At 37.9% G+C, this 27,264-nt stretch overlaps 2 protein-coding genes and 1 long non-coding RNA gene across 3 annotated transcripts; 1 reads left to right on the top strand and 2 right to left on the bottom strand.

Annotated features, from left to right (window-relative positions):
• Positions 1 to 5,057: 5,057 nt before the first annotated feature.
• LOC126587884 (uncharacterized) lies at positions 5,058 to 7,519 on the bottom strand. The gene is made up of 4 exons (XM_050253014.1): positions 7,182 to 7,519; positions 7,006 to 7,099; positions 6,839 to 6,919; positions 5,058 to 5,260 (listed from the first exon to the last, which is right to left on the bottom strand). The coding sequence occupies exons 1-4, from the start codon at positions 7,183 to 7,185 to the stop codon at positions 5,110 to 5,112; spliced, it is 330 nt and encodes a 109-aa protein (XP_050108971.1). The 5' UTR covers positions 7,186 to 7,519; the 3' UTR covers positions 5,058 to 5,109.
• Positions 7,520 to 20,202: 12,683 nt separating this feature from the next.
• On the top strand, positions 20,203 to 23,051 carry LOC126632587 (heat shock cognate 70 kDa protein 2). The gene is made up of 2 exons (XM_050303017.1): positions 20,203 to 20,534; positions 21,121 to 23,051. Exons 1-2 carry the CDS (start codon positions 20,321 to 20,323, stop codon positions 22,854 to 22,856), a joined length of 1,950 nt encoding a protein of 649 aa, XP_050158974.1. The 5' UTR covers positions 20,203 to 20,320; the 3' UTR covers positions 22,857 to 23,051.
• A 1,173-nt stretch (positions 23,052 to 24,224) lies between these two features.
• Positions 24,225 to 26,725, bottom strand: LOC126632653 (uncharacterized). The gene is made up of 4 exons (XR_007626782.1): positions 26,323 to 26,725; positions 26,118 to 26,239; positions 25,297 to 25,355; positions 24,225 to 24,415 (listed from the first exon to the last, which is right to left on the bottom strand). It is a non-coding gene; the product is annotated as an uncharacterized LOC126632653 (long non-coding RNA).
• Between the last annotated feature and the right edge of the window lie 539 nt (positions 26,726 to 27,264).

Raw genomic sequence — 27,264 nt, 5'->3', positions numbered from 1 at the left:
GCTGCACGCAGCAGCAAAACCAGTTCACCTGTGCCAAAACAGAGATGGAGGGGCTGGGTTTTCTGGTGAGGGGAGCGGCGAAACCTCGGCTTCAGCTGTGTTTTCCGGCGAGGGGAGGGGCGGTCGCCACTCCTCGTCCTCACGTGGCTTCGCCACTGTATATATATACGACTAAGCAATCTCATCTTTGATTGAAGTCTAGCTTCTTTCTTTCTTGCCTCTGACAAAACCAATAGGAATTGGAGCTCTTTCTAAGTAGAATGAGGAGAGTGCAGACACTTTCACAGGTGCCCGGTATCATACGGAGATGTATCTTTATACACTAAGTAAGAAAGCTTTGGTTGGCTCTATTAACTCAAGATATACATCAACTCACGCTAAAAATAAAATATGGGATAAAAATAAAATAGAAATTATCTTTCGGAGATGGATTGAATCCTTCCACTTTAGGAATAGGTTTAGTTGTTTAATGTGAAAGCTAAGGAAGAGATGAAATCCTTTCCAGAAAGCCAAGGAAGTAAGGTTATGAGAAGTAGTTTGCTCTCGACCAAAAAAGAAAGATTGAAACAGCCAAGAACAACGAAAATTTTTAAACCCAAATATTCTACCGAATCCAATCCTTCAAGAGCAGGGGATAACAACCAAATGAAATCGTTCACAAGGCTAGCTGGTTAAATGGATAAATCGTGTAACAAACGATCCTTGTCTTTTCGCCTAGACATAGAGGTAGACTTTTCATTTATGGAATAGTCGCCCCAAATATATGATTTTACAGGGAAATCTAATAGGAAGCTGGCTAGTGCTTGACCTTTTTCTGTTGTTCGTAGTTCGTATTGAATGGCGAACTTGCCTAGCTGAACTTGTTGGACATTGCACCATAATCCAAAAGTTAATAGGTCTACACAGTTAATTTAAGGATTGCAAATATAAATAAGATTAGGATTTAGTTGATAGCTATAGCTTGTACCCCAAGTAAAGTTAATAAAATAAGGGCTCCTAATTCTATCCAATTTGGAATGAGAATTGGAGTATCAATTATCCTTGGACTGCAAGGAATCCTAATGACATTATTATTGGAAGATTCATTAGGGTTAAGTCCATATAAATACATGGCTAAAGTCCCTACTCACAGCCAAGGTTCTAAAAAACGCTAGGCACTAGTCGGGCGGCGGGATGGCACCTAGCGCCTAGGCGGCTAGGAGGAGTCTAGGCGGGCGCCTAGACGGCCTAGGCAGATTTAGGTAAATTTCTTATATATCTTGTAAATAAGTGTATACTGACACTTACAAAAAATTATACTTGTATGAAATCCCTGAATAAAATAGTAAAAGAATGATAAAATGTGTTTCTAACAAGTCCAAAAAATCAATAACACTTGATGCTATGAACTGACAACCTGACAATCTATGTTTTTTTAATGAGAAAAAAAATTAATAGCACTTAATGCTATAGATGGACTGACAGCCTTTTTTCTTTCAGAAAAGTTAAAATGCTAGCTGTCCAAACTTGAATGGACAAAAACAAAAACAAAAATTATATTAAATAGTTTGAAAGTGATCATGTGGGTGTGGAAGGAAGAGAGAGAAACTAATTTTCTCTCATCTTCTTCCTCTTCACAAGAACACAAACCAGAAGCTCATGAAGTCCAGAAAAACCAGAACACAGCTAATCTGCATTCATCTTTTCTCAAGTTCGAACACAGAAAAAATTGAAATTTCCAGACCGCCTAGGCCACCCAGTAGCCTGCCTAGGCCTTCCAAGGGCTACTCAGGCCACCTCGGTGCCCACCTAATCCCTGTCCCAATTTTGCTCTCGATTTTGCATTAATCCTAATGGTTGGCCACCGCCCAGCGCCTAGGCGGCCACCTAGGCCGATTTTTAGAACACTACTCACAACACACATAAACTCATATGAATGCCCCATTAGTTCAAGTATAAAGGAGTCTTGAGTATACATAAGACTTTGGTCAACTAACATATTATTCCGCAGGATTCCAATACGATTTCCACAGAATGAGAAGTCCATGGTTGAGCCTATTTTGCACAATTCTGTCAAAGATGGTGCATCTTTCCTACATGCCACGTTGACTTCGAGTACTTTATCAATTGAGCATAATTTATAAATTCTTTCAGGCAAGGTCTAAAATATCGATATTATCCCGATATTTCCATCGAAATTTCCGTGTTTTTGGACTATCGATATTTCCGATATCATCGATATTTTAGACCTTGATAGGAACTCTATGTGGTACTAAGTCACTCATGTATCTTACCATGCAATGTATAAAGTGTAAAATATTGTACTAATTCATTATATATAAATGATTATGGTGTGTTTAAACTTCTTTCCTTAATTACTACATATTTTCTACACTCATAATGTTTGCCAGCTCGCTATATAATCAACTTAAATTAGTTAAATCCATCATGCAATGCATTTCCTTACAATTTTTTGTAATAAACTAATAGATAATTGACTAAATAAACATCCCACAAAGTTTCAATAAAAATTTCCAAGTTTTTCGTACAATTTCCGTGGTTTTTATTCAATTTTTATCGATATCGATAATATCCCGATATTTCCATCGAAATTTTCGTGTTTTTGGACTACCGATATTTCCGATATCATCGATATTTTATACCTTACTTTCAGGTTAGTGTTTTTAGTTGTTTATGAAATTTATAAAGTCTAACAGAATTGCCCACTTTGCTACTCTTCCAAGTAGGTCGGTCTTGTAAAGGATGATCTTAAGTAGATATTATGCAATTGGTCTTATTGCAAGCATCAGTGACGATACATAAATCCTTTTATGGTTGGTTGCCCCACTGAGGCTACTTGCTCTGTCCTTTCATGTTAGATGAGAAGAACAAAATTAGACTTTCTTTGGGCAACTAAACTTATGATTTGAAGGTCTTTAAGTTTTGAAGCATACAAGATGTAAAGAGAGTCGCTTTGTAATATTATAAATCAGTCTTAAAAAGTAGTTTTTCCAAACCATACAACATTATCATTTACACTAAAGGGCGGGAGATATAGTTTACACCACACAATCTATCATATCTCGGCCCGGGGTCCACCACATCCCGGGCCCGCTCCACCACCGTAGCACAATATTGTCCTCTTTGGGCCCCAACTACGCCCTCACGGTTTTGTTTCTGGGAACTCACACGAGAACTTCCCAGTGGGTCAACCATCATGGGATTGCTCTCGCCCACTACTTGCTTAACTTCGGAGTTCCGATGGAACTTGAAGCCAGTGAGCTCCCAAAAGGCCTCGTGCTAGGTAGGGATGGGAATATACATTTAAGGATCACTCCCCTTGACTATGTGGGATGTTACAATCCACCCCCTTTAGGGGCCCGACGTCCTCGTCGGCACACATCCGCCAGGAATTAGCTCTGATACCAATTTTTCACATCCCGACATGAGGTCCAACACATCCCGGGCCTGCTCCACCACCGTAGCATGATATTGTCCACTTTGGGCCCCACTACTCCCTCACAGTTTTGTTTCTGGGAACTCACACGAGAACTTCCCAGTGGGTCACCCATCATGGGAGCTCCCAAAAGGCTTTGTTCTAGGTAGGGATGGGAATATACATTTAAGGATCACTCCTCTGGGCGATGTAGGATGTTACACAATTGGTCAACCATAATAGTTTGGTCTGAGTTCGCCCCCTCAAAAGTTGAACCTAAGACTTCACTCTAATACACTTTGCAGTTAAATGGAGTTTCACGTCTTAATTTCACTTGAGATAGTTTCTTCCAGATACCTCTGAAGCAGTGAAATCGATCTTAGCGACATTCGACATTCTATACATGACCAAAACTTGAATTATTCCCTTAAGTAAAATTCACAAGCATCATAGATAGAACCATAAGTTCTTGGGACATAGTTTGGTTTAAAAGATTTACATCATGGAGAATAAAAGTTCTCAACATGGTTGGTGTGCTTCTTTAGGAAAACCCTCAGTTTTTTTTATGGCATGCTCGAAACATTGGGTTTGAGATTGGAATGAACTCCAAGGTCACTCCCTATGTATTCATAACAACCATACACGCACACATATATAAATATGCAACACAAACAGATATAACATTGCAATAGCATATGAAAGCACATAAACTAAACAACTTCAAATTCTTATGTGTGGGGAGTCTTTCAGACTTGTCATTGGGTATGTATGAGACTCATGCTCACTGCCCAGGTATCGAAACACAGGTATGTGTGGACTTTAAAATCATTCCAAAACCAAAGGGATGGGGTACATATCCAAAGACGGGTTAGGAAAGTGTCGAAACGAATGAGGGATGGATCTGTTTGGTACTCTTATGCTGAAAGTTGGGTGTGTGATTCAGAAGACTCATATTGAATTCAGGCAATTTGATTGGTATATCCCTAGCATAGTAAGTCATTCTATACATCACAACCGAAGTTGTCAAGGGTCATTCGTTAGACTTTTGCCGAAAGAAAAAGAAGGGAACTTTAACGAAAAGCTCTCGATACTGTTCACTTTAATGAAAAACCACATTTTTACACTAAAAAGTCAATCATGGTACTATTCACTTTACCCTTTATTTTGTCCTTATCGTTAAAACTCAAAGTTTTCAAACCCTTTTCATTAGTTTTCTTATAAAAAAAATTATACTGTGGGTACCTCTCAGCCAAATCTTTAGGATAACCTCTATTTCGCTGGAATAACCAGGCCCGCCATTCTATGCAACATCTAGGGTTTTTTGGGTTGAGTTAGAGGCTTTAGAACTCACCATCAACCTCAGTTATATCGAGGGACGTGGTTTCTAGGTCAGGTTCAAGCTTTGGGGTTTTTGGGGCAACAAGTGGTCCATGGTCTACATTTTTAGGGTCTATAGACCTATCTACGATGTCGTCATCTTTTATGACAGACGACGTTAGTGGTTTGATAGAATTTGGGTCCGAGGTTTCGACAAGATTCTTAAGGAATCTTCTTGATTCCGTCATTATGGGTGATCCTCCATCACAACCTCAACGCCTACATGTGTCAGAGATAGGTACCATCATGATTAACGACGACCATGTTGAACAACAAAAATATACAACATAAAAAAAATATAGTCCATACAAATTGGGTCAGGCTATAAGGCAAAACAAGGATGTAAACCAGCCCAAAAGATAAGAATGGGCTTTACATACAAACCAAATATCCATAAATAAATAAATAAAAAATAATAAGGAAAAATTTCCTACAAAAGGGGGAAGTAATAAACAGGTTCCTCCTTTCCTGCAACAAAAAAAACGTGGGGTCAGTTAAGAGGGGTTAAGAGAGAGTGGCAGGAAGTCATGCCCTCCATCTTCTCCCCACGTAACAAGCTCTAGAACCCTCCTATGATGCCTATAAATGGGCATCAGCTGCAACAAAAAAAAAGGACAGAAAAAAAGAGGGGAAACTCTGCCGAAAATAAGAGCAACTTTTAGAGAAAATACCAAAAGCAACAAGGTGCTGCCAGGAAAGAGAGCAAGCAGTTCAACCTTCGTGCTTTCAAGTCAAGAACCAAAGAAGAATATTCATCACCAGGTATGAAACAAGTTCTATTTAAATTATTTTCTTTGTCTCTTGTTTCGTTGCAGGAAGAACAAAAGCAGAGCAACGCAAAAAGCATTGCGGCATAGACCACCATAGAGAAACAAATAGAAGGCAAAAATAAAAGAAAGGGGAAGAATATGCAGAGGTCCACGGCAAATGATTTGTTTTTCCTAATCTTTCTTTTAGCCTTTTTGCTTTTGTTTCTTTGTCTGGTATTTTCCTGCACCAAACAGATAGAGGTGGAGACTCTGAACAAATCTACCAGTTCCCCACTAACAAGCAGCAGAGATAATCTCCAAGAATCCCATGAATTTCTTCAGGGTGGCCTAGACCACCCCGTGAAGTTCCAATCAAAGTCTAAAGTAACCTATACCTGTCGTCTGTACATTATGCGACTTGAAATAGATGGGTTTGGCAAATGCCGTGTTGCATAAAGCCAGAGGAAACTCATTCTTTACAGTCCAAAACAGATGCATTTGTGGACAAATAAACAAGGGAAAAGAAGCAAAATACAACTTTTGCTCCCCTTGACCGACTCATATTTGGTCTCTATGAAGAAAGGACAGCAAGGAGTCAATATATACAAAGATGCAACTCAAGAAAGAGAGAAGAAATTATTCTATTTGGTGTTTTTGTTTTTGCTACCCACGGGTACAAAACATGGAGGATGGCTTTGGCTAAAAACTCTATGAAAACCATTGGGGATAAGAGTCCAAGGAAAAGGAAACGTCAGAAAAGAGGATATTTCCCTTTATATTTATAAAGCTCCAGCAAAGTTGATGATGTTTGTTCAAGTGTTTCCAAGGTGGACCAAAGTAAAAGCATGGGACTTCACCAAAACAAAAGTTAAAGCATGGGACAAATAGCTGTTGTGTTTGGAAAAATGGTGCAGCTATATTTAGGGAAGCATGCCGTGTAAAACAATCCAAACACCAACCTATATTTTCTCACGGGTACTGACATTAGCTATACTTGACTAAGATGTCAAAGGTAGCTGTCATGTTTGAAAAAAGGAGCAGCCATGTTGGAAGAAACATGCCGTGTAAAATACTTCAAATATCAAACTATATTTACTCATGGGTACTGAGGACAAAAAGTTATGGATGACTAATGTTGATGAGAAAGAAAAACAAGCAGACTACCATGAGCATGGCTATTTTAAAACCACTCACATGACATTCAAATGGAAAAGCATCGAAGGCAACATACAAATAGAAACAAAAAAAAAGAAGAAATGGGTGCGTTACTACAAATTTCAGGGGGGGTAATTCCCACCTTTGGAGCCATGAATCAACAATTGTTTTCAACGAACTCGGTACTGCAAATAGTATATCCAACAAACAAAGTCTGCGACGCCTACACAAAAATTTTTTTCACAGTTCAGAGCAGCTTCAACCCACCCCAAATCAAGTACAGAAAATAGAAAACGAAAATAGAATGACCTGTTGGTTATTTTCTCCTTTTCGCTTTGAATTTTCGGTACACAAGAGAAGCATAAACAAGATGGTACAGCAGAAAGAAGAGAGAGCCCGAGACCTACATAAAAAAGGTCTCTACAGTTTAAGAAAAGAAGATAAATCAGAACAATTCAAAAGAGTTTGAATTCTACCGAGCTTACCCATCTTCGTTTGGAAATCAACGGCTGACAAATCCAAAAGGAATTTCAAAAAATATGGCGAAATCAACGGGAGCTCAAAAATTGTGGAGCTGCCTTTAGCTTCTGGTAGAAGAACACTGTGCGTCAAGAGCCAAGGAAAAAGAGGATTCCTTTGAAACCATCTTGCAAGCAGAGGGGGTGAATTAACTGAACCCCTCACGTGGGAGTCTGCTCAAAGAAAGTAAATATTGAAGACCCACTTCGCCTTCAAGTCTCAGCCACAAAAACAAAAAGTGAAAATTGTACCTCACATGGGAGTGCTCACGTGAAGAAAAAAAAGAGTGGTTGAAATTGGAAGTCCTAGAACTTGAAGCCTTAAAAACACATAAAATAAATAAAAAAAAAAGAAAGCAAAGCCTGCTGTCAGGCTAAATGAAAACTTGGGTCTTGGATTAAATGGGTCAAAATCCCATGACAAATGGGTTTGAAATTTCAAAAGAAAAGTTAAAAAAGGAGGGGGGGGGGTCCGGCCCTTCATTCTCTTAAAGTTTCAAAAAGTCCTATTTCAAATAGGATGGAGTTGCTACAAAACCATGAGGAAAAGTCAAACGAAAATAAAGTCCCATTTCACAAAGATCTATTGAATATTACCAAAGGTCATGTATGGGTTTCAAACAAGTCTGAATACCCGATTGACTTCTCATTTTTTCCAAGTTTGAACACAAGAATGCAAACCCAAATCAAGTATTAACGAACTACGCCGGTTTGATTCCGTTAAGGATACGTAGGTAGTCTAATATCAAATTTTAGACGCAACCGTGAAATCGAAACGAATCCCTGGTTTATATAAACTAAATTCACTCCTGCTATCAAATACCAAAATAGCACGAAGCTGAAGAACAGTTTTCAAAGGGCACGAAGCCGTATCAAAGTCTCAAATGGCACAAAGCTGAAGAAAAGTCTCAAATGGCATGAAGCCATATCAAATTTTCAAAATGCTCCTCGCTCGCATGAGCTGAAACTGCATAAGGCATTATGCTCCTTGCCTGCACGAGTTGAAATTGCACAAGGCATCAAATCTCAACAAATACTTGAACTACGAGTGACTTGATCCCTCAAGAGGGTACGTAGGCAATCTAGGATTCGACCTAGGTACAGTCACAAAATCAAACAAACACCAAAATCCTCAAGTTACATTTTATTCGAATTAGAATCAAAGGGTATTCCTTTCCTAAAAGAATGGTTGTAATTAATAGGCGCATAGCCTAGAATGGGTCGAACTCGAATTAATAAAACCCTCTTCAAAAAATGAACGAGGGTGAAATTGTGTCGAGTGAATTATTTGTTTACATATTATGTACAATTTTTGCTCAACAGACCAAAGTCATCAGAGGTGGCCTAGGATCGCATTCCTCACGACTGCAGAAGGCAAGGAGGCAGTGACCAAGTTGGAAAGAATAAGACATGTAATGACCCGTCCTGAATTTTACAGATTTTGGAACGAGGGTAAATTGGTAATTTCATGTGTAGGAGATAGTTTCATGTTATCTTTTATGGGCTTGTTTTGTGTGCTATGTGGGACCTGCATCTCACTCAACCTCTCATCCCTTCTTGCCTCGTGTCCCCCCAGACTCTCGACACTCTCTTTTTTTCCCCCTCACTCTTTTAAACTTCTTCTTTTTCTCTGTTAAGCTGAGGCCCAAGACCCCCCAACTCACCATCCCCTCCATCGAGTACCATAAACTTCTTCTTTTAAACTTCTTCTTGATTAGTTGCATGCTCTGAACACATTTCCCACATTTGCATATTTTTTATTAGTAAAATTTACGTGTTTTATTTACGTTCATTCTTTCTTCATAACTTACGTGTATGTTAATATGACTGTCACCTTCGGGTGTCAACCAATACGTGCCTACCTTGATGTTTTATGAAGGATATCAGAATCGGGCATGTCAAGACATGTCATCTGGATTTGGGCTGGGGACTAATGCGCCTTAGTACTTGTGTGGCTCAGCTCAAAATGCAGTCGCAACTCCAGGCGTGGCTTTTGCGATTTAGTATTTTAACATCTTTTCGTTTTTCTTTCTTTCTCGATGTACCATCACATATTCATCAACATATAACTTGCATGCACGTAGAACAATAATCATAGTAACCATGGCATAAATTAAATTGAAATCAAATAGATTAGGGTTTAGGATTACTTGGATGTTGATGAAGATGGTGAAAAAGATTTCGAGGGGTTTCCTTCAGGATCCTCTCCTTCTTGCAAATACTTGTTGTGCTGATAACATGTTGTGAAACTAATTATAAAAATGGGTAAAGGGAGAGGGGATGACAGAGAGAGGACTCAGGCGTTTAAGAATTGTGTCCTACACCTTGACCTTGTATCTTTATTTATATTATATTATTCATGATGGATTTTCTTTCCTTGCAAGTAATACAAATCTATTAGAATTTGATCTCCGAATTCTATTAGGATTCTACTTTTAAGTTTACACAATCACATCCCTAATTAATAATTCCATCCACAACCGATACATGTAGGAACCAGGAAGGGGTGGCCAAGAATATTTAATCGAGAACATAAATATGAGGACAAGGAAGAGAGAATTGACAAGGAAACGTGGAACAGCTGGAGTGACAGAAACACATTATCATTAATCAGGACTCTTAAATATATAAATCAAGTCACCTAGCTAGCTTGCTAGCAATGCTGATACACTCAGCTAAACCCATCAGTATGGATGGCGACTGAACTGATGATGATCATAAGATGGAACACGTGCATAATTATGGAAAGAAAGAGACACTTGATAATTTGATTTCCATTCAAAATGAAGGAACAATATTTTACCTATCCCTTAATTACGCGTTTACACAAACGAGTAAATTGTAGCTATGGTCCCTGAACTTTATTCAAATTGGAGCAGTGGTCCTTCAACTAAAAATCCATTACCATTGGTCCTTCAACTCATTAAAACGTGCAGCTATGGTCCCTCAACTAAAAATCCATTACTTTTGGTCCCTCAATTTTAATTCAACTGGAGCAATGGTCCCTTAACTTTATCCCAATTGTAGCTATGGTCCTTCAAACATAACTCGTTTTGACAAAATTTTTTACGTAGTTGACAAAAATGACCATAATTACATACTTTGATGAGTTGAGGGACCCTAATTAAATAAATGGTTATTCCAACATAACATATTTTGACAAAAGTTTGAAGAAATTAATGAAAAAGACTATAGCTACACATTTTGATAAGTTGAGGGACCAATGGTAATGGATTTTTAGTTGAGGGACCATTGCTCCAATTTGAGTAAAGTTCAAGGACCATTGCTACAATTTACTCTACACAAACAGTAATATTCTCAATATATATATCACACTTAAAAATTACATCAAAAGATAAAACACTTATTCACAGCTAAAATCAATTAGAACTAGGGGGTTTTTTCATCAATTGGGTGGATCTAGTAGCTCAATTTATTTTTTACAAGCATTTGCCTACACATTTTGTGTGTAAGAATATTTTTTTAAAAAGAAAAATGGGTAGGAGAGAGTGAGAGAGAGGACGTGGGTGTGAGTGGGAGGTTTTTTTTTTTAATATTAGATATATCTTAACATCACCAGTAGGTAAGGATTTCATAAATAACAGTAAAATTTGGATATGTGATATTATAATTTTGCCCATCATTTTTTTGTTGTGATAGAAGACTAAATGGTCGTTTCACCTCGTTTTGGTTGACAAAAAGAGTTCTATTAATATGTAGTTTAGATAATAGTTATCAGACTTTTCTTTTATAATTTAATCAAATCATTTTTGCTCACTTTAATGCCCTCAATTAGCTATTTATCATCTAATTGATGAATTTTTTTCTTCCCTAATCTTAAAGGTGTCCCAAATTTGTCTCCACCACCAAGTTCTTGTCATCTTCCAAACAGAAATAAGATTTTTCGAATTCATTTTATTATTAAATATAATAATTATTAATCCCAACCCTAGCTACCACATCAAAATTAAGTGCAATAAAATTATTAAACATATATGTGAAAATTCCATAATAATATTCTATTTTATATAAGTCCTGGCTGAGATGCAGGATACGTGGTTAAGTTGATGGACTAGCTAGCTGGGGTATGTGTTCTCATTTTAAAAACATCGACTTGGGGCATGTGTTTACTTCAAATATAGAAAAAAATAGCACTCTCACTCTCTCACACACACATTTTTGGGAAAAATATTTGATTTATTCATTAATTGTTACATTTATGGATACATTTATATCATGATAAGTCTGAAAAGAAGACAATGCTGTCCCAGTTTCTTTCATTGACAAAGAAGCTACTTAGCTCATATGGTCCAAACAACAACTGCAATGAACATCAACTTGAAGTAGAAGCTGAATATATAATACACTTATGATTCCAAAGTGGAATATAATATATATATATATATATATTATAAAAGAAGCCTTTAAGGGAATGAATCCTCATTTTTTATAAAAATGAGGATGAGTTGTGGGGTTCATACCATATCGAATTTTAACGATCTGAACTGTCTATTTTTCAAGTTGCACCCTATAGATCATCCTTGCAAAATATTAGCCAAATTAGAAATATTTAAGACATTTGATTGGGTTTGAGGAAATTAACGAATACTTTGTTGTATAAAAAATAATGAAATTTTATCTTGATAATTAATTAGGCAAATGATTTAAAATTGAATTGAATTTTTGTAAGGATGATATATATATATATATAAGGCATGAGTGCATACGGATAATCAAAATTTCAATTATGTAATACCAAGAAAAAGAAAAGTATAGTCACTAAACCATATTCCTAGTTAGAGCTTATTGTAGTAATGGTCAAGATATTCGAGTCTCACTTTAGTCCTTACCATCAATTCCATGCATAAAACCGTCAATGTCACACATGAAATTAGTATTAATCTCACATGAAGCCAATTGGCAATATGGAGAGTAGCTCAATTACTTATAAGCACATGCAAGATCTCTCATTTTTTTCCATTGTGGGATTCATCAACAAGCCCCCTCATGTGTGGTGAATTTTCAAGTCTAACATGTGAATAACACAAATCGGGTTACGTGGAGCGCGTGTAGCCATTGTGCTTCACACATGGGACAACCTGCTCTAATATCATGAAGGAAGTTGAGGTTCCACCATAAAATCAATTGGCAATATGAGAAGTATCCCAATTACTTATAAGCACATACAAGTTCTATTTCCCCGATGTGGATTTCATACTCTCAACAAATTCCTCGCACAAAACCGTCAATGTCACACATGAACTTAGTATTAATCTCACATGAATGTGGTGGTTCACCATCTAGCATTATAGACATTGATATCTATGTGTGATGGGATTTGAATTATTAGTGAACTAATTTGAATCCTTAATTACAAAAATTAGCTGGGGCCTTATATATACAAGCTACAGGCCTACTGATTATATGCTGAAAATCCATATGTACATGTATTCATGGTTTTCCTACATTGCATGATTAAGGTGCAGCATCTTATGTTTTCAGGCTGCACAATGGACCCCAAGTCATGTGCTCTTATGAAAAGGATCAGGGCATGGGGCAGTTTGCTTTCTTAGCTTTTTAGCAATGTTCATCAGACTCAAACCCATATTTTCAATTCAATCTTAAGAAATTAAACTTACTGATTTTGGGACCTCCATAAATTTCAGTAGTGGTCAGATCTTGTATGTGAACATGAAAATAGTATTAAGCACTTTAATTAATATAATTTGGTTCCTCACCCTAGCCAGACTCGAACTTATTGTTTGTGAAATTAAAGCATGATATTGACACAGTCTATTCTCTCTGGGATTTCCATTTTTTTAATAATATTATCTGCTAGCTAGGGCAAGAAGGGCAGAAAGTGCCCAGTGATTACTAGCGATCGACCTTGACATTCCGCGTATACATATTCTTAATTTTTCAGTCATAATATTTAGGGCCACAAGTTTATAGAGTACTCATCATTGTTCTCATTCACTCTCATTATTATTCTTACCTAGGGCTTTCAAGGCTAGCTAGATTCTTGCACAACCCTCACTCTATAGTTCCATATGGCGGTACCTTGGTTCCTTTGCAATATGGGCACCCCTTCCCCTAAGGTACATGGTTTGGAGAAATGTAAGCCAATTTTGTAAGAATAAGTCTCATGAACTTAACATAGTATCAGAACAAGTGTACAAAGATAAGCGAGAGATGAATGTTGTAAGTTTGAAACATGTAGAGTGTATTTTATATATATATGAGCACATGAGCATCCTTTTCTTTCACCCACAGGCTTAACAACCTAGTCTGTAGCTAGTCATTAGGGCTTTGCTGATTGAAGCTCAATATAAAGTGATTACTTTTGCTAAAGGTTAAAAGGGAACATGCATGCCAAGTACTAATTACTCTAATTTTAGTCTAAATATAATGTTGTGGAAAATGGGGTATCACAGAATAAAAGAGTAACATGGAAAGAACACTTAACATATAACAGCTTCTTTTCCTTTGTTTACACGGCTACAAAAATTGACCCCTGAAAGATGCCCTTCAAACCTACGTTCATTGTCTAAGCTCTGTCACAAATTCATCTACATATATATGGAATTGTCATATTCATTAAGTCATAAATTAGATTTTCTATTTTAAGTGCACTGTTAACCAAAAAAAAAGGCTGAGTTGAATACAAAAACTCAATGCATAAATAAATACGTTCAACCACTTAAACTGCAATTTATAGCCTTAGCTAGTCACCGTTCAAGCTTAACTGTTAAACTTTGGTAGATGTTTGAATGCATACATATGTTAATATTTTTAACCACTTAAACCACAATTTACAGCCCCAAACCAGTCACAAATCAAGCTTTAACTGCTGAAATTTGTTGATGGATTGTCACAACGACAATTTGAATGCGTATACCCTTTAACCCTTATGTTAAAACGATTGCCCGCGCCGGACTTCAAATTCGCAGCAAATTCCAGACTGTATATGAAGAAAAAAGTTGAAGAGTGCCTGCTTTATTTTTTTTAAATTATGTATATTTTAGTCTTGTAGAGGTCGCACTTTGTGCGATGGCAAGTGCCTTCGCCCATGAGCGGTAGGTCTCGGGTTCGAGACTTAGGAGCAGCCTCTCCATAAATGGGGGTAAGGCTAGCCGACATTCACCTCTTCCAGACCTTGCGTAAAGCGGGAGCCTTGTGCACTGAGTACGACATTTACCTCTATGTATATTTTAGTCTTGTATTTTGCTTTTATGCATGCAACATTCCAACTATATTATATGTGGATCAGATCTCATTGACTTTTATTTATCATCCATCTCTTGCACGAGAGCATGTGACAGATTTAGGAAATGAGTACAATTTTAAGGTTGGTGGTGGTGTAGGAATCTAATTCCCCTATCTAATCAATCTTTGCAGAATATTTCTTTAACTCATTTTCAGGCAGAAAAAGCAGTGGTACTCACTGTAACAGTTATGCAAAGGAAAGCTTATAGCGTTGCAGCTTTTGCCTCCATTACATGTTCACTTGCTGTCACCTCTTCCTCCCACATGTACCTATTAAAATTACATGGGGTTTTGTAATTTCTTATTTGAATTTGTATAATAATTATGCTTATCATGTCCTTGTTGGTATACAAATTATATAATATGGGTTTTGTCAGAAGGAGAGGGATTTGAGAACGGGTAAATCTGAGATTAAGAAGCAGACAAATCCCAACCTTGATCTGCTAACGTGCTTTAGCTTTTTCGGCTTAAAGATAGTGGTCCAATATGTTATGCATTGCAATCTACATGGCTTTCCTAATTTTGATTAAAGTTGACGTAAGATTAGACGCAGTAAATCCCAACATGAACAGTAATCCAGCGTGGAAGAGTTTATTTATTTGAGTTTTCTGTGTTCGATTTGGCCCGACGATACCTTTTCGAAAAGAGAACAATAAGCCGATTCAAACGCATCGCATTGTCATGATGTATGATGGATTTCGGGGATTCGAGGATGTTTGGAGGATCAAAACAGATGTTAATTCATTTCGAGTTGTTTTGTTATTTTCGGATATTAATTTATTTCTCGTTTATTTCCTTTTGTTGTTAGGGTTTTGTGAAACTATTTAAGTGTCCTAAAGGTTGTATTTTGGTTTATCTTTTCATTCAAAAAAATTTAGAAAACAAAAGTTTCTCTCAGTATTTCTGGTATTCCAGATTTCTGCAATGATGACCATTCGAAATTCCTTAACACATGTATGTTCCTGCTCTATGTTAGGGTTGTGTTTATCTTCTCCTTTTTTAAGGAATCTTTCTGTATTTTCTTCTGCATGTTGCTTTTTTAATGGAATTCCAATTAAAGGTCGTACCCAGTGCACAAGGCTCCCGCTTTACGCAGGGTCTGGGAGAGGTGAATGTCGGCTAGCCTTACCCCCATTTATGAAGAGGCTGCTCCCAAGTCTCGAACCCGAGACCTACCGCTAATGGAATTCCAATTGACAAAAAAAATAAAATTATTCCTTAACACACAACTTCTGCCGAATCAAAAGTGAATGTGGAGTGGTTCAAATGAATGAATTTGCATGGTTTTAGGGCCACAAATTTGGGGCACCATCTGGTCTTACAAGAGCTACTTGAGGAACTAGGGGTTTTTCAACATGCCTAGCAGATAACTGCTCTGTTCATAGGCTCATACCTTGAAAGGGCCCATTAGCTTTCAAGTCCAATAAGAAACTTTCGTTGGTGTGGGATGATTTGGAGGTGGATTGTCTGCCCTCCCATTTCCATACTCTCTCCATCCTTTTCTGTTTGTGTGGTCACGGTTAAGTAACGTCAACATTTTATATTTTTATTACTTTTTGTTTTATTATTTCTATAAAAAAATTAATATAAAATATTAACGTGGCTTAACCGTGACCACACATCGCAGGAGAGCATGGGGAGGGTATGGAAATGAGAGGGCAGACAATCCACCTCCTGTGCTGAAACGTAATATAGTGTGTAGAGAAATATTAAGAAGATTTTTTCAAAAGGGGGACTCTTTACGAATTCTCTTCCATATTATGTTTTTTGCATAAGAATTGACATTAAACTGTGAGATAACATATGGTTCATAAAAAGTCCTACTTTTAAGAGTTTCTTTACCATTTCTCTAGTGCATATGGTAACTACCCGAATAACGAAAGACAATGTCATAATCATGACTTATTAACACAATTGAACAATGACACAACAATCTAACGATCTAGATCTCAACATATAACAGTGGGAGGAAAGATGAAAAGGAAACGGGTTTGGTATATTATTAGTCATTAACAAACTAGGCCAAGGATTCAATTCCCTCCATCCACTATAACAAAATGGGAAGGGAAAAATCATTTTGGGGGGTTGAGTGCCTTTTTGTTTTAAGAATCTGTTTGGGCCTAAAATAACAGTTTGGGCCGAGTGTAGGGTCATTCTCGGCCCTGGAGGCCTTGCGGCAAGAATACCACGGATCGTTCAGTATGTGGGCCTCCAAACCTAGGTCGGCTAGGTCATAACGCAAGAGGTCGAATCCTAGTGCAATAGGGACCCTCGACGAGATCAATAATCTAGAAAGCGAATCTGGCTCAGTTAAGGACTAGATTCGTAGTCCTAGCGGAGATAGGACTGATCGAGGGGATGTTAATCCGGAGAAGGAGACCTAGTCCGAATAGGATTGGAACTCGGGCTCGATGTGCTGCTACTATAAATACAAGACACTCAACAACTGTGGAAGCCCGACAAAATCAATACAAAATTGCCCTGCGCAAACTCTCACAACTTGTGATTTTTCTTTTTCCTTTTTCGCTGACACATCTTCCGTTGGCATCAACAGCACTGTGGAAGCAACCGGTGATATCTTAAGTCGGCATAGATAGCTCTGTCACCGTAGAGTAAGTCGGTCTCGCAATATCTTCCGTTGGCATCAACAGCACTGCGGCGAGAGCGACTGATTACCTATCCAAGTCTCGGTCGAGAAGGGTTTCTAAATCCTTATTGGTCGAGGTCATCTCATCAGCCTTCTCGGCGAAGTGAGGTGTTACAGTTATTACATTCGGCACATTGAAAGCCGAATTTGATATTGAACTTCGTAAGAATAGTAACCTTGTCTTCAGGTTCGAGAGCCCAAGAGGCCGAGACGTGTTCCTTTCTCGGCCGCAATCGCAAGACGCAAAAGTCAGTAGCGCGACCCAACGCAACATCAACAAATTTACTCCTCGGCCGAGCTCGGCCGACGAGTTGGCACGCCCCGCATTCACCGAAGGACGTAGTTAGCTCATTAATTACTCGGCATGCGCACCACGTAGGCTTTGTAGTTTTTAGGGTCAACAGAATCATGATGAACATCATAACCCCTTAATGAGAAATGTCTTTGTTTGGAATGTATGTGCATTCCCTTCTCAATCATTTTATTGTGCAAGTAATGCATGATCAATTAATGTGAGAGACAAATATTTTACGACCATCACATACAAGGATCTATGCCTTTTAGCGAAATGATAGAAATATTTAAATTAACAAGACTAGCATTAATCACCTAACATGTTCGGAATTGTTTCTAGAATCGATAAAAGCGTTTTCTTCTAAACAAAAGCACATTGACAAAAACTTGAAAGTGCTTAGGGTTCATAGAAGCAATTTATGCTTATTTGCACTTTCAAGTGAATTTCTAGGAATAATTGAATTTTTTTAATTTTTATATTCCTCTATTAAAGCACTTCTAAGAACGCTCATGAGCAAAATTACAAGTGTGTTTGGAAATCCTTTTAAAATAATTAAAAGTGTTTTTTATGAAAGTGTTTTTGAAACCAATCATTAGTAAAAATGCAAGTGAATCTTGGAAAAGCACTTGAAGTGCTCTTTGGAAGAAAGAAGCACATAACCAGTGCTCTTTTCCAAAATGCACTAATGCTTTTGGTACCCAAAAAGACTTTCACCAAAAACGCTTCCATTCAATTTATATGCATGTAGCCAGTTCTAAACCAACCTATTACATATTTGCACAAACCTTTTGGTATCCAAAAACACTTTCTCCAAAAAAATCTTTCATTCAATTGGGTTTTTATCACAAATGGTCCCTGAGATTGACCAAACTCTTCATTGTGGTCCCTCACTTTCAAAATCATTCAATGTCGTCCCTGACATTCACTACCTCAAATCAATTTGGTCATTCCGTTAAGATTCCGTCAACTATCCTGTTAGTTTGTATGTGAGACCCACAAATCCAATCAAATGGTGACACGTGGATTACACAAAATAAGGTTTTTATCGCAAATGGTCCCTAACATTGATCCAACTCCTCATATTGGTCTCTGAGTTTCAAAAATTGATAAATTTGGTCCCTAACTTTCACTACCGCGCATCAATTTATGCCCTCCGTTAATGTTGTCCTACTTATCCAATTATATAGCTCAAAGTGGATTAACTAAGATTCTAAAAGACACTAGGTGCTAGTTAGGCAGTGGGCTAGGGCCTAGCGCCTAGACGTATTTAAGTAAATCTGTTATATTTTGTGTAAATAAGTGTCTGTTTATACTTAAAATATATATGCTTACATCATAAATTACAAAATAGAATGACATATATGTTATGAAGTATTGAAACATAATGAAAACATGGGGACACAAGCATATAATGTGTTTTCATTTAAGTATTCAACAAGTATCTTACAATTTATTAAAAAAATTATACAAAATGAAAGTTATCTATTTTCTGTCTAAGTGAGTCGTAACCTAGGCAGATGTCTAAACGGGTCTGGGCAGGCTAGGCAGGTACGTGCCTAGGCGGTCTAGGCGCCCTTTCTAAATTTTCAAACGCCTAGGCATTAATCGGGACGGTGGCCAACCACCTAGCGCCTAGACGGCGCTAGACAAGGATTTTTAGAACAGTGGGATTAACTATAAGAAACTATTTTTTTTTTAAGAGAACCAAAAGAAGAGTATTCCACACTGTCATTTTTCTCGCATCCCACAACCTTAATTGGAAAAAAAAATTCAATCTAAATTTGATAAAATCGAATCCAAATTCAATTCAAATTTGATAGGATTTAGGATTATAACCAACTAGAGAGAATGAGGAGTAAGTTCAGAAGGCCAAATGCTTTAGCAATGTCATGGCGCCTTCTTTTTCCTTTTGAGCACATCCTGATGAAGACGACGATGACTTTTTTTTTTTCTTTTAGTTTCTTATTTTACTTTTAGTTTTAAATCTTAAAAAAAATAGTTTCTTATAGTTAATTCATGTGGTGCCATATGATTGGATTAGTGGGACAAAAAGTATTAACGAAACTTTAATGGAAGGATTAAATTGATGTGCGGTATTGAAAGTTGGGATCAAATTTATCAATTTTTGAAACTTAAGGACCAAAATAAGGAGTTAGATCAATGTCATAGATCATTTGCGATAAAAACCCTTAATTTATATAATACATGTGTCACCATTTCATTGGATTTGTGGGTCTCACATACAAATTAACATAATAGTTGACGAAATCTTAAAGGAATAACCAAATTGGTGTGCGGTAATGAATGTCAGAGACAACATTGATTGATTTTGAAAATAAGGAACCAAAATGATGAGTTTGATCAATCTCAATGACCATTTGTGATAAAAATCTCATTCAATTTATATGCATGTAACCAGTTCTAAACCAACCCATATGAATTGCAGTCGTGTTTGAATTAAAAACCTTTTCAGAAGCCCAAAGTTGAAGTCAAAGCCCAATATCACAAAACGCCATCGTCGTTTGAGACGAAATTCAACAACGAAAAGGACCGAAGAGAAATTTCCAACGACCAACGAGAATACCAAAAGCCAGACGCGTAAAAGGCCCAATCAGAAGACGCAACGAAACCGCCACCATCAACACCGTCCACTATACTCAAATCCAACGGCCCTAATTAAACGGAACATTCTGGACACCCTCCCACCAAAATTCGTAAGTTCCCGATACGAACATTCTAGACAAGCTCTCCGCCCGTCCTACTGTATAAAAGCCCCCATTCACCACTCTTGCTGCACCACCTGTGACTCCAAAAACCTTATCACCTAAAAAATATCTCAAAAGCTCTTCAATTTTCTCTGCGTTTCTTTGCTTGTTTGATTGATTCTCTGCGGTTGCAATGGCGGGAAAGGGAGAAGGTCCGGCGATCGGGATCGATCTCGGAACGACCTACTCGTGCGTCGGTGTTTGGCAACACGATCGCGTGGAGATCATCGCCAACGATCAGGGCAACAGGACGACGCCGTCTTATGTGGCTTTTACTGACACCGAGAGGTTGATCGGCGATGCGGCCAAGAACCAGGTCGCGATGAACCCCGTCAACACCGTCTTCGGTAAGAATCGAAGTCCTTTCTTAACTTGCGAATTTATAAATGTTATGATCTCTTTTTGCTTTGCATGTTAGGGTTTTTACTTCAATTTTGCTGTGTACCGCTTGATCTCTGCTCCAATGGCTGATTTTATCAATTTCACTGGCAAAATTTGCTGCTTGTCTAAATTTTGCTGTTTTTAGATTTCTATTACTTGAATTTATGAGAAGAAATGACGAAAAGTTCATTTTCTTTTAGAATTATTATCTTTTTGTATAATACCATTCGTGTTTCGGCACAAATCTCTTCATGTTATGGTTGTTTAATTTGTGTGCCTTTAATCTTTTATATAGCGAATTAAAGAAAAGATGGATTTTTAATGTAAAAAGAAAATAAAAGAATCATTTTTGTTGTTATTTTCAGGATTTGTTTACTTAATACTAATAGACTATGAAATATTGTCATTGGTGGTCAAGGCTCTGTATTTTAATTACTGTGTTCAAAATTATATTTGGGTTTGTTTAATTATTTATTCTGATTAGCCTTAATAATTTTAGCTTGATATTATACTTTGTTTCGTGTTACTAAGCGAGGTTTGTTTATTTTTCAGATGCCAAGCGGTTGATCGGTAGGAGATTCTCTGACCCTTCTGTCCAGAGTGACATGAAGCTATGGCCTTTCAAGGTCATTCCAGGACCCGGTGACAAGCCCATGATTGTTGTCGCATACAAGGGCGAAGAAAAGCAGTTCGCTGCTGAAGAAATATCCTCCATGGTTCTCATTAAGATGCGTGAGATTGCGGAGGCCTATCTGGGTTCATCTGTGAAGAATGCCGTTGTTACTGTTCCGGCTTACTTCAATGACTCTCAGCGTCAGGCTACCAAGGATGCCGGGGTCATTGCCGGCCTTAATGTGATGCGTATTATCAATGAGCCCACTGCTGCTGCTATTGCATATGGTCTTGACAAGAAGGCAACCAGTGTTGGTGAAAAGAATGTGTTGATTTTCGATCTTGGTGGTGGCACTTTTGATGTCTCTCTTCTCACCATTGAGGAGGGTATTTTTGAAGTGAAGGCAACTGCCGGAGACACCCACTTGGGAGGAGAAGATTTCGACAACAGAATGGTGAACCATTTTGTTCAAGAGTTCAAGAGGAAGCACAAGAAGGACATCACTGGAAACCCAAGAGCTCTTAGGAGGTTGAGAACTGCTTGTGAGAGGGCAAAGAGGACTCTCTCATCCACTGCTCAGACCACCATAGAGATTGATTCTTTGTACGAGGGTGTCGACTTCTACACTACCATTACCCGTGCTAGGTTCGAAGAGCTTAACATGGATCTCTTCAGGAAATGTATGGAGCCAGTTGAGAAGTGTTTAAGAGATGCAAAGATGGACAAGAGCTCTGTCCATGATGTTGTGCTTGTGGGCGGGTCTACTAGGATTCCGAAGGTGCAGCAGTTGTTGCAAGACTTCTTCAATGGAAAGGAGCTCTGCAAGAGTATCAACCCAGATGAGGCCGTTGCTTATGGTGCCTCTGTGCAGGCTGCAATCCTGAGCGGTGAGGGTAACGAGAAGGTTCAGGATCTGTTGCTTCTTGATGTCACTCCTCTGTCTCTCGGTTTGGAGACCGCTGGAGGTGTGATGACTGTTTTGATTCCGAGGAACACTACCATTCCAACCAAGAAGGAGCAAATCTTCTCTACCTACTCAGACAATCAGCCTGGTGTCTTGATCCAAGTATATGAGGGTGAAAGGACAAGAACCCGTGATAACAACTTGTTGGGCAAATTCGAGCTTTCCGGCATTCCTCCTGCTCCAAGGGGCGTTCCACAAATCACCGTCTGCTTTGACATTGATGCCAACGGTATTTTGAATGTTTCTGCCGAGGACAAGACTACAGGGCAGAAGAACAAGATTACCATCACCAATGACAAAGGAAGATTGTCCAAGGAGGAAATAGAGAAGATGGTTCAAGAGGCTGAGAAGTACAAGTCGGAAGATGAGGAGCATAAGAAGAAAGTGGAGGCCAAGAATGCTCTGGAGAATTACGCCTACAACATGAGGAACACGATCAAGGATGACAAGATTGCCTCCAAGCTCGATGCAGCTGACAAGAAGAAGATTGAGGATACAATTGACCAGGCCATTCAGTGGCTCGACGGAAACCAGCTTGCAGAGGCAGACGAGTTTGAGGACAAGATGAAGGAGCTCGAGGGCATCTGCAACCCGATCATTGCCAAGATGTACCAAGGTGCTGGTGGTCCTGATGTCGGTGGCGGCATGGATGATGATGTTCCTCCTGCTGGTGGCAGCGGTGCTGGTCCCAAGATTGAAGAAGTCGATTAAGCTGGTTTTTGTTGATCCAAGTTGTGTGTTTTGAAGAAAGCGGTGGAGGTGAAGCTAGTTAAGTGTTGTTTTGTTTGTAGTTGTATGATTTGGGATTCAAGTTAAAAATCCAAGATCTAGGAAGTTTGGTGATCTTGGTCGTTTTGTTGAACATCGATTGCTATATTTGGCCAATGAAGCCTATGTTCTTTCTAATTTCTCTCTCGTGGTTACAAGGCCAGAACTCCTCGAACTATAGGATTCATTAGAGAAACAAGTAATGCATAAATGATTTGGAACAGCCGAGAAATCTTTCTGCCATGCCTAGAAACATGTTCATGCTAAACCACTGTGGCCCGAAACCTCCTTTATACCTTCCTTTAGCATCAGCTTTGATGGTGTTGAGTTTGCCCTCGCCAGTTGGAAGACAGTATACTCTGCAATTGTTTCTAGGTCATGAGATTCTTGGGCCAACAAAACCATGAGAAGTAAAATGGATTGAGAAAAACAGAGGGGATATCAATGCCTTGCATTTCTCGGGAAATGTCGAGACGGTTGCCTTGTTGGCCTTCAAGGGTTCCGCAGTTTGTTCCCTGGAATTCGATTTGGTTTATTTTGCCCTTTGAAACTTTAAATTCATATCTTTTAGTTTACAAAATTTAGTGTACAAATTTGGTCTTTTCAACATTACCCTCCTATAAAACTCAAATTTTACTGTTTTAGGTCTGTTAATTTTTTATATTAGTTTGATTGGATCAGCCAGGCTAATCAATTCTTTTTTATTTTTTATTTTTTTTCTTTTAAACTTAATATTTTAATTATAAAATGTTGACATATAATGGATGTATTCAATTTGGATTTTGAGGGGTTTTAATTCTTTTAATGAATTAAGGGTTATTCAATTAGGATTTTAAGTGATTCTCTGAAATTCAATGTGTTTTCAATCAAGAATTTAAGATAGTTTATTAAAATCTTTATAAATCTAGGTGTATTCAATTAGAATTTTAAAGAAGTTTATAGCATTCCAAATGTATTCAATTTGAACTTAAATTTAAAGAATTTGGAAAATTTGAGAAATTTGAGGGAATTTGAGACATTTTGTAGCATTCCCCATGAGATTTTTAGGAAACTGAATCAAAATTTTACATGGAATCTCTACAAATCATTTAAACTTAATAAAAATCCATAAATTTATAAATCCAATTAAGATAATTTATTAAAATCCTTAGAAACCTGAGTGTATTCAATTAGAATTGTAAAGAAATTTATAACATTTCAGGTATATTCAATTAGAATTTGAATTTAAAGAATTTGGAAAAGTTGAGGAATTAGAGGGAATTTGAGAGATTTTGTAGTGTATTTTAAAAGCATCCACAAATCTCACATCTCTTCTGACACACCCCGTCCCGAAGGAGGGCATGCTGGCCGTCACGTGAGAGTGACGTGACCATTTGCACAGTACGGAAGCTTTAAGATACAATTTATAAGTTGATACACCCGAAGGTGAGTCCTAATTTTGTCCAATCTGTCAGAACACCGTCGAATTCCTCGTAGTCACCACACCTTTGTGATTCCTGAACCTGGAGGGGCGCAAAACCAAAATTGAGTGGGTCAGTAAAACAATTCTTTTCCAAATCCAAACATTTCTCAAAACGTTGTAACCCCTCTCCGTAAAACCTGTATACTTTCCCAGAAATGTAAAATATAAATATACATATATATTCTCAAACTTCATTTTTACTATCTCAACATTTTTCTTTATCAATCATGCCATGCCATGTCTAATTCAACAGTTAAGTATGGATGCATCAACAATAATCATATCAGGTGCAAGAAAGTAATCAACCGGAGGCCCTCTAATAGCCATGTACGGTTGAACCTAGAGCTCAAAATCTATCACTCTCACTCTGCCGGAGTCACCTCTGTGACCTGTCCGGCCTTCTGCACACAAGTTACGCTCTAGTGTTTTCTCATCAATCATCTGTGCACATAATCTAAGGTCACCCACTAGTCGAAATCTCACTAACACTCTTCGACTGGCCCGTCGCACCCACTCCGCGTGGACTGTGCGACCAGCATCTACTTGGATCCAAGGCGAGCGTGCGATGCGGTGAATACTATAAGCACTAAACCATGGTGCAGGATTTGAGCTCAATATACATTAACATCATCATATCAGTATTTAAATACTCACCTGATACTCACATGTGCGTCCGCCGCACCATTCATTCATATGCATCATATCTCAATTTCATACTTTTCATATCATTTCATGCATGGCAATTCGATTCACATTTCTATATACTTTTCATATACTTTTATGCATGGCATCTCAATTCACATTTCAATATACTTTTCATATAATTTTATACATTGCATTTAAAGCATACTTTCATTCAATTTCAATTTCTGGGAAAACGTCAAGTATATATATATACGGAAAACAAAACTGCCCATTCACCTGGAGTTCGCCCTACAACTCCCTAGCACAATACGCCAAGGCGTCATGACGATCGGCGCCTAAAACAATAATCAATTCCAACCTCAGAATTCATATCGATAGAATATATAACTTATATAAAATACGTCACTACGTAGTTCAATCCGGAAGATCCACCACTCAGATTTTAAATCCATAACTTCCAGAGGTCCACAATATATCTCTAGGATAACATCCTAAAATTTCATTACCATCCAACGGTCGGATCTCCGTCAATTTCCAAAACTAAGTGACGGTTAACATTTTATTTTATGAACTTACAACTCCAATTCCAGAAGATCCGTAACTCGGATTCCCAATCCGTAAGTTCCAATAATCCTCAAACATTACGTATTGCAACGTATTAAAGTTTGGTAACGATCCAACGGTCGGATCATCAATTCACATTTTCACCTAATGCGAAAACTATAAAACGTTATTCGAACACCTAACCAACAATCCTTAATAACTTTCTCATACGGTGCTCAATTTGGGTATATGAATATACCACAGTGATCTACTCGACGTCACGGACGTCGACATATTTTTAAAATAATTTTTTACTGTAGCACGCACCCCCACGCGCCAAGGAAGGCACGGGTCCACGCGCGCCCACGCGCACCTTCTTCCTCGCGGGTTCGCCGGACTGGTTTTTCCGGTGGCCGGAAAACTGGGGAATTTTCAAATGCTTCGTTCTCCTTCGTTTCTCAACCATTTTCTTCGTATAATATATCAATTTAAAGCCCTCAACATGTAGAATCACAATATACTACTTTTAAGCTTCAAAAACAACTAAATCGCACCGGAAAAATCCAAGCAAAACCGGCCAAACTTAACCCTCGTGATCCCGACGTCCAAATCCTTCCAACGAAGCACTCCGAGCTTCCTTGGGACCTCACTAAGCTCACTATGAGCTTGGATTGTCCTAAAAATCAACCAATTCAAAGCTCATGAACAGTACACATTCACGGCAACTTTAGAAACTAGGGTTTTCGAAGTGAAACTTACCTTAAACTGGTACCTACGTGATCGTGGAGTCCTCAGGAGTGCAATGGTGGTTTTAAATCCGGCGTTGGTAATAGTTTTAGGTGGTTTTGATGGTTGCCCGTGTGTTCGAGAGGGTGAGAGAGAGAGAGTGAGGTCTGAGGAAGAGAAAGAGAGTATGAAGGACAGTATACGGGAAATGGGGAGGGAAATAAGGAATGGGGATCCCACGTGGTCCTTTTCCAATCCCCAACTCTAAACCACAAAATTTTAACCTAAAAATCTAAGTTCCATCCTTATTAAATTTCATTTTATTTTCAAAACTTAGGAACCTAGATAATTATCAACTTGAGCTTCACATACTTAGTATTTCTTAAGGGCAATTTCGTCCATTCACAGCCACGAATGTAATATTTTGGAACGGGCTGTGACATCTTCATAAGATTTCAAATGAATTGAATCAAAATTTTACATGGAATTTCTACAAATCAGTTAAACTTCATAAAAATCCATAAATTTATAAATCCATTAAAATCTCTTAAATTCTTAATTGAATACACCTGAAAATTTATTGTACAATATCATAATTTTATTGATTGTGTTGTCCCTCGTATGTTTATGGGATGACCTATAAGTTTCAAAGAGAAAAAAAAATTCTACAAGATAAATGAAAAAAAATTTGAATTTCAGGACTCTACAAAAGCAAAATGAGATCAAATAGTGATATAGGAGTAGGGATGGGCAAATACCCATTAGTTATGGGTAATCGCGGTTATCCGTTTATTTAAATTAAACGGTTACGGTTATGAATAACCGTCTAGATAAATAAACGGTTATGGTTATAACCGTTTACCCATGAAATTTAAATGGGCGTTATGGGTATTAACAACGGTTATAAATGGGTAACCGTTTACCCATTTATTTTATATATGTAAAACTAACACAAACCATGTTCTCGATCCAATA

The sequence above is a fragment of the Malus sylvestris genome, chromosome 1 (genome assembly GCF_916048215.2).
Source record: "Malus sylvestris chromosome 1, drMalSylv7.2, whole genome shotgun sequence".
NCBI classification, from domain to species: domain Eukaryota; kingdom Viridiplantae; phylum Streptophyta; class Magnoliopsida; order Rosales; family Rosaceae; genus Malus; species Malus sylvestris.
This window is presented reverse-complemented; position numbering and strand designations above follow the sequence as displayed.

Coding starts and splice junctions, on each gene's coding strand:
- LOC126632587 (XM_050303017.1), top strand. CDS start 20,321: ATGGCGGGAAAGGGAGAAGGTCCGGCGATCGGGATCGATCTCGGAACG. Junction 20,535..21,120: donor CCCCGTCAACACCGTCTTCG/GTAAGAATCGAA, acceptor TTTATTTTTCAG/ATGCCAAGCGGTTGATCGGT.
- LOC126587884 (XM_050253014.1), bottom strand. Junction 6,920..7,005: donor AAGGAGAAAATAACCAACAG/GTCATTCTATTT, acceptor ATTTTTGTGTAG/GCGTCGCAGACTTTGTTTGT. Junction 5,261..6,838: donor GTTGATTCATGGCTCCAAAG/GTGGGAATTACC, acceptor TTTTTGTTGCAG/GAAAGGAGGAACCTGTTTAT.